This window comes from Octodon degus, unplaced genomic scaffold, assembly GCF_000260255.1.
Source record: "Octodon degus isolate 3935 unplaced genomic scaffold, OctDeg1.0 scaffold00127, whole genome shotgun sequence".
In the NCBI taxonomy this organism is placed as follows: domain Eukaryota; kingdom Metazoa; phylum Chordata; class Mammalia; order Rodentia; family Octodontidae; genus Octodon; species Octodon degus.
The window spans coordinates 3218657-3226436 of record NW_004524703.1 but is presented as its reverse complement, the minus strand read 5'-3'; the positions used below and the strand labels follow the sequence as shown (position 1 = coordinate 3226436).

Genomic DNA, 7780 nt, shown 5'->3' with positions numbered 1-7780 from the left:
AGAGGACATCCTTGTCTTGTACCCAATCTAAGAGTAAACGATCTCAGTTTTTCCCCATTTAGGATTATGTTAGCTGTTGGGTTTTCATAAATGGCTTTTAGTAGATTGAAGTAGAGGCCATCTATTCCAAAGTTCTGTAGGACTTTGAACATGAATGTGTTGGACTTTGTCAAAAGCCTTTTCTGAATCGGTTGAGATGATCATGTGGTTTTTAGATTTGGCTCTATTGATCTAGTGTATTACATTTATAGAGTTGCATACATTGAATCATCCTTGCCTCCCTGGGATGAATCCTACTTGGTCATGGTGTATAATTTTCTTGATGATTTGCTGTATTATATTTGCTAGGATTTTATTGAGGATTTTTGCATCTATGTTCATGAGGGAGATTGGCCTGTAGTTATCTATTTTAGTTGCATCTTTCCCTGGTTTTGGTATCAGTATAATACTTGCCTCCAGGAATGATTTTGGGATGATTTCTTCCTTTTCAATTTCATTGAAGAGTTTGAGGAGTATATGGATTATATCCTTTGTAAATTTCTTGTAGAATTCAGCTGAGAATCCATCCGGACCTGGACTCTTCTTTGCTGGTAGGTTTTTCATTACATTTCATATTTCATTGGCTGTTATTGGGCTATTGAGAGTGGTTATATCTTGTCCATTCAGCTTTGGTAATTTGTACCTTTCTGGGAATCTGTCCATTTCTTCCATGTCTTCTATTCTGTGAGAGTAAAGACTCTCAAAGTAGCTATTGAGAATCTTTTGGATTTCCACTGGGTCTGCGGTATTTACGCCTTTTTCATTCCTTATTGCTTGTATTTGAATTTTTCTTTCCTCTTTTTGATGAGATTAGCTAGGGGCTTATTGATTTTATTTAATTTTTCAAAGAACCAGCTTGTTGATTAATTCTTTGAACTGTTTTCTTCATCTCAGTTGAATTAATTTCTGCACTCATCTTTATGATTTCTTCCCATCTTTTGGCTTTGGGTTTGGTTTGCTCTTCCTTTTCTAGATGTTGGAGTGCAACACTAGGGTGTTTATTTGTTCCCGTTCTGTTTTCCTAATGTGTGAGTTCACCGCTATAAATTTTCCTCTTAGAACTGCTTTCATCACATCCCATAAATTCTGATAAGTTGTGCTGGAATTTTCATGGAATTGTAGATATTGTTCTATTTCTTGTTTAATTTCATCTGTGACCTACTGGTTGCTGAGCAGAGTGTTGTTTAATTTCCATTTATTTATGGGGTTTTTCTGGTTTCTTTTGTCATTTATTTCCAGTTTCATTGCACTGTGGTCAGATAATATGCATGGGATCATTTCTGTTTTCTTGCATACACTTAAGTATGACCTATGGACTAGTATGTGTTCTATTTTAGAAAATGACCCGTGTGCAGCTGAAAAAAAACATATTCATCTGTGGTTGAATGGAACACTCTGCATGTGTCCACTAAGCCCATTTGTTTCAAGCTGTGGTTTAGTTCTTCTACTTCTTTGCTAATTTTTTTTGTCTGGTTGACCTTTTTTGGGGGGATAAGGGGGTGTTAAGGTTTCCTGTTAACACTGTGGTATTGGATATTAGACTTCTCATGTCCATTAAGATTTGTCTTATATAGTTGGGTGCTCCTGTGTTTGGTGCATACATAGTTATCAGTGTTACCTGTTCCTCTTGAATTTTTCCACTAACCAGTATATAGTGCCCTTCTTTATTTCATTTTATCATTCTTGTTTTGAAGTTGAGACTGTCTGAGAAGAGGATTCCTACCCATGCTTTTTTCTGAGGTGCTGGGACATGTAGTATTGTTTTCCGTCCTTTGACTTTCAGTCCTTGAATTTCTTTATGAGTTAATTGTGTTTCTTGTATACAACAGATTGTTGGACTTTTTCTTAATCCACTATGCCAGTCTGTTTCTTTTAATTGGTGAATTGAGTCCATTTGTATTGATGGTTATAACAGAGATGTATTGATATACGATTGACATGTAATTTTCCTGTTGTTGTTTACTCCTTTTTCTCCTGTGTTTAATTGTTTACCCTATTTAGTAGGTTCCTTCTGCTTTCATTCATGCAGTTCTGATTATTTTGGTCCCTCTTTAGAACATCTTTTAGTAATCTGTGTAGGCTTGGCTTTGTCATCATGAAACTCTTTAGTTGTTCTTTGTCATGAAACTATTTCTTTTCTCCATCAAACTTGAACGAGAGTTTTGCAGGGCATAGTAGCAAAACCATTTGTCTGGGATGGAATTTGTTTTCATAGACTTGGAGTACTCTGTTCCAATCTCTTCTTGCCTTCATGGTTTGTGAAGAGAAGTCGGCCATTATTCTGATGGGTTTTCCTAAATGTGATCTGTTTCCTTTCTCTAGTGGCTTTCAGTATATTGTTCTTGTGCTGGATTTCTGGGATCTTGACTATTATATGTCTCAGTGTATTTTTAATTTGGTTGAAGTTATTTGGCATTCTGTATGCTTTGGTTACCTGAATGTCAGATTGTTTCCTCATATTTGGGAAGTTTTCTGCTATTACTTCTTTCCATATTCTTTTTATATCATTTGTATTGACTCCTTTCTCACTGATGTCTATTAGTCTCATGTTATTCAGTTTGTATCGTCTTGCAGGTGGTGAATTACTTTTTCCTGCATCCTCGTTGTTTTTAAGAGATCTTTTCTTACCTTTTCATTAGCTGTGACAACATCTTCAAGATCTGAAACTCTATCTTCACTTTCACTCAGATGGTTTTGCAAGCTTGTGATTGAAATTTTAAGTTCCTCTATATCTCTTTGACTCTGCTTCATGCGATCTATTTCTTTCCTGTATTGCTCATTCAAGAATTCCATCGTTTTTCTAATGCCCTCTACTTTTTTAATCAGTGCTTCTTGAGAAGCAGTTATTAATTCTTTTACTACAGAGATTATTTATCTGATTTCCTCTATATGTTTCTGCATTTGTTTCTTTACATCAGATGCTATTAATTAAGAGATTTCTTTTTTCCTTTCAGAGGTTATTTCTGATCTGAGTTCCTCTATAGCTTTCTGCAGTTGTTTCTTTACTTCAGATGCTATTGACTGAGACATTTCAGCTACATGATTCTCAATTTTTTCTGTGCTAGTGTCCTCTGCACTTGTTCTGGTTGGGCTTGGGGCCTGAGATTGCATTTTGGTACTTTTCTTTGTTGTTTTGTATAGCACTGTCCTCTGACCTTTGGTGTAGAGCTTTGGTGCAGTTATAACCTTAGTACCTACTGAAATTCAGGTCCAGATCTATTAAGTTTGAGTTCATCCAGTTGTGCCTGGCTTGGATCGAGCTGTTGTGCTCAGTTCATTCTTGCTGCCGCCCTTGGGAGTGAACCTGTTGTTCCCCTTGGCAAGACGTTCTGCTCTTGGATTAGTTGGGTGGTTCTGGCCCCTGGTCTCTCTACAAGGACTTCAGCTGCAGAGTTTCACCCCAGGCCTGTATGCCAGGCCTGATATGAGTCTGGAAGGGTCCAGGGGGTACAGGGGAGTGTAGACGCTGTCCCACACACTTGCCAGGCCTGGGCTTGGGCTGGGTCTGGAGGATCCTGAGTGTGGCAGAAGTTCTCCCTTACTCTGCGGGTTTGGGGGGTTCTGGAGGGGTGGAGCTGTCCTGAGAGTGTGGCGTGGGGTCTCATTCACATGGTGTGCCTGAGCTTGGCCCAGAGAGTTGCAGCGGGCGCTAAGGATAATAAATTATTTTGACAAATTTATTTAATTATTTATTTTATTTATTTATTTATTTTTTGGCAGAGCCGGGTATTGAACTCAGGTACTTGTGCTTGCCAGGGCAGCGCTTATTCTACTGAGCCATCTCCCCAGCCCCTCTCTTGACAAATTTAAACATTAGTTTTTAACAATAATTTCCACCAGGGAGATAGCTCAGCCATATAAGTACCTGCCTCAAAAGCTCAAGGTCCCGAGTTCGATCCCCAGTACCACTAAATAAATAAATAAATGTAAGGATAATAATTTCCATAAACCAAACACACATACGGAAATATTGCATTGTTTCTCTGGTGTGAAAAACTGAAAATGTAAATAGGAACCAGAATGTCTACTAGATATTATGAAATAGGAACAAAATGTTCAATTGGGAAGCGGAACTTGAGATGGGGAGGGAGAAATGAAGGAAGGGAAAAGGAAAAAAACAAGAAGGAAAAATGGAAATAAAGCTTTGTAAGTAAGAAGAGAAGAAGGGATTGAAGGAAAGATAAGAAAATAGATTTAAAAAAAAAGGAATCGAGATAAAACAATAATTTCCACTCACCTGGTTTCAGAAGTCTTCTGTGGGTTTTGTAGAGTATGAGTGAAAACAAAACTCAATATTGATTTTTAAAACCTTATTTACATTGTCATTAACTCACTACCACCGTAAGCAAATAAGGAATAAAGTCAAACAAAACATGCTGGAACAGAGTGCCTGCTACACTCAAAAATCTGAACAAGGAGTTACAGCTTCAGGGATCATAAGGAAATTCAAAGCGTCTGCATTTATTCAGTGGGCAACACAGTCAGCTGGCCAGGGCAGGGCTACTTGCTAGGCACTATGATTTACCCATCGTAGGACCTATTCAAAGTTTTCATTTTACATTAACTAAGGAACTGTTACAATGGTCATTCTGCAACAAATGTTTCCCTAAGCTAGTGACTAGACAAGAGTGCAAGAATTTAAAGCAAAGGGAAACTTGCCTGGCAATTACAGAATTTAAATGCTCCAGTAGGTTTGGTAATGTATTCTGAGGGTAGAGCCTTTCAAAACTATGTAGCAAAACAGGATATATCATATTTAGGGACAAATTCCCTATGATGAATGTGATATGTCTAAATTGTACCAATAAATTAAAAAATAAAACTACACAGTAAACTGTAATCTTCTTCAAAATATAAATCATCTTTTATTTCATGTCCAGTAGCTTATGTAAGTTTTTCAGGTGTCAATGAAAACCATTTAACCATAGTTATTATTCCAGGATCACATTATTTATTTTACTATATAAGAGTATTAGGAGTTTTTATTTATTTTTTTTCTTTTTTTTTTCAGAACCGGGGATTGAACTCAGGCCCTTCAAGCACTTATTCTACTGAGCCATCTCCCTGGTCCTAGGAGTTTTTCTTAAGTTGTACATTTTATATAAAAAAGTTTACTTTTTGCAAAGCTAGAACATGTCTCAGCATCCTCTCCTATGGCTTCCAAACACTAGCAAACATGCCATTCCTCAAGAATAGGTACAGCAAGCGTTACTGCACCAAACAAGCTGACTAGGCACAGTGCAGCAGCCTCAGCCTCGGGTCACCCAGCTTTTAGGTCTGAGGTCCAAGGCAGATCTTTCCTCATGCGGGCGATCTGCTGTGCTCAGCTTGCCACCAAACACATTTGCGAAAGTCACTTTCCAGGTTATCACAGAGCTGCTACCATGCCAAGAGGCGTAAAATGATACTGCAGCTGTCCTTGGACTCTTCAGCTCTGCAGAATACTCCCAGCTGGGAACAGGGCCTAACAGGTCTCATGGACAAGTCACTTGTTCCAGGTTATTTTTTTCAACAAAAGCATACTTAGGAAATAAGTACACACTGATAGTATAGACTATCAACTTTGAAATTATTTACAAAAATCAGTACATTGAAAACCACAGTGTGTCTCTACTCGGTCTAAAAGCAAGTGAATTCCAGAGTCCTTTGGGAACATCCCATGTCAGAGGGTAAGACATGCTACCACCATCATGTCCTGCTACACTGTGTTACACTATGCTCTGTCGCTGAGGCAGCTAAGATCTAAACCATGCCAGACTTGGGAGGACAGAGAGTTATTAAATGAAACCTAGAGGTATTCAACCTCATACAGGGATAAAACATTCAGATTACTTATATCAAAGGCAACTGCTACGTTAGTAGTTTTCAAGTAAATTTCAGCATTGAAGGCTTCTGATAGGGAAAAAAATCCTCTACACAAACATAAGCCAAATCTATCATTTCTTCTTATTGCTCTTCTTTCTGTGTTTAGAAGACACTATTTCCTTTCAGGTAGATCCTGTCTCAGCAGGTTTTACAAGCCTTGCAGACATGTAGCTGTGGTAGGCCAATGCCAGTTCTGGCTGCATCCTTTAACCCAAGAGATTTCACTTCCTTCTAGGAATATAAAGTGATCTTCAATAGCAAAGAAAAATGCTTCAAACAGTAATTCTACTAATTCATTAATAAAGCAAAATTTGATAGAATTTGTATCTGAGTCAGACAGGAGTTTTTTTGCTGACATGTGGAAAACCCACCCTGATTTATAAATAAAGCACATGACACGGGACAGGTCTTTGGGATTTCAAGGACTTGTGCAAGGACAATGGCTTGTTCTTAATCTCAGAGTTTATAGACACAAGGGAGTGAATCCTGCCTGGAAAAAAGAATCAATAAACTCACATGTCATATAGAAAGACACTAAAATGAAAAGTCTTTGGAAAAGTTAAAGGACATAAGCCATAATCAAAGGAAAGAATATGATATAGTGCCTCCTTAGCACAAGGTCTTAGGTTCAAGAGCTACCCTGCGCGCACACATGCGCACACACGCGTGCGCACGCGCACACACACACAAGCTGGGAGAACAGCAACTCAACACAGAATTTATAAGTGGAAGTAAAGGAGCACTTTATGCTGGCAAAGGCCAGCGGCCAGAGGAATAGCCGGAGGTGCCTCATAATCCTAGGAAGGCCGCAGTTTGCAAAATCCTACCCAGAAGACTAGAGGAAAGCCCCTGCACTGTTACAGTGATGAATACATAATTTCTTGTTGCCACTCCCCTTAAGGTACCTAAAGGCCAGGCTCACTCCTTGAGTTTCCCGAAAGTCTACTTATTTACGAATGTTTGATCTACAAGCCGACCTGGTGTGCATCTTTTTAAAGGGCACCCAACGACAACAAATCAAGGTGAGTGAGTCACGTGCTCCAAAGCAAGTACCCAAGCCCAGCGGGGCCGCTGTGTGCCTCGGGAAGGCTGAGCAGGAGATGCGGATGGCGCCCTATGGCTGACTATGACCCCTCCGCTCCTGAGCTCCCCCGCTACCCCCCCCCCAACGGCCGGCTCAGCTGCTCACTTACTGTTGCTGGACTTGAGGTCCCGGTGTAGGATGGGCACCACCGCCTCCTCGTGCAGGTAGAGCATGCCACGCGCGATCTGCACTGCCCAGTTGACCAGCACGTGCGGAGGGATGCGGCGCGCGCGGCGCGGGCCAGGTGCGCGTGGGTCGGTGGCGGCCAGCGCGCGGTTGAGCGCCCCACCGCGCGCAAACTCCAGCACCAGGCAGAGGTGCGGCTGCCGCAGGCACACGCCGCGCAGCTCGATGATGTTGGGGTGCCGCAGCATGGCGAAGAGCCGCGCCTCGCGCCGCACACTCTCGGCTGCCGCCGCCGCGTCCTGCTCGAGATCGCGGCGCGCCGCCTTCACCGCCACCTCCTGGCCCTGCCAAGTGGCGCGGAACACCTGCCCGAAGCCGCCCGCGCCGATCAGCTCCTTGAGTTCCAGCCGCTCGAAGTCGACGTGTACGGGCGAGCCGGGCCGCGGCGGAGGGACTTGGGGCGCGGCCGGGGCCGCGGGGCCGCACGGCGCCACGTAGCTGGCGGGGAAGATGCCCAGGCGCCGCCGCACCTGGCCGGCCCACCAGCCCTCGTCGCCCGACACCGCGGCGTCCTGCGACAGCACCTCCACCAGCTGGCCGCGCCGCAGGCTCAGCTCGTCTTCGCCGCGCGCCTCGTAGTCGTACAGCGCGGCCCACAGCCCCGCG

At 42.3% G+C, this 7780-nt stretch overlaps 1 protein-coding gene across 1 annotated transcript in view; it reads right to left on the bottom strand.

Annotated features, from left to right (window-relative positions):
• The window catches only part of Map3k21 (mitogen-activated protein kinase kinase kinase 21), a gene marked incomplete at its 5' end in the record, with an annotated part of 61119 nt that extends 53343 nt beyond the window's left edge, over positions 1-7776 (bottom strand). Inside the window, one exon of the mRNA XM_023700857.1 lies at positions 7098-7776. Coding sequence (XP_023556625.1) covers positions 7098-7776 — 679 coding nt within the window. The remainder of the gene's footprint in view (positions 1-7097) is intronic.
• Between the last annotated feature and the right edge of the window lie 4 nt (positions 7777-7780).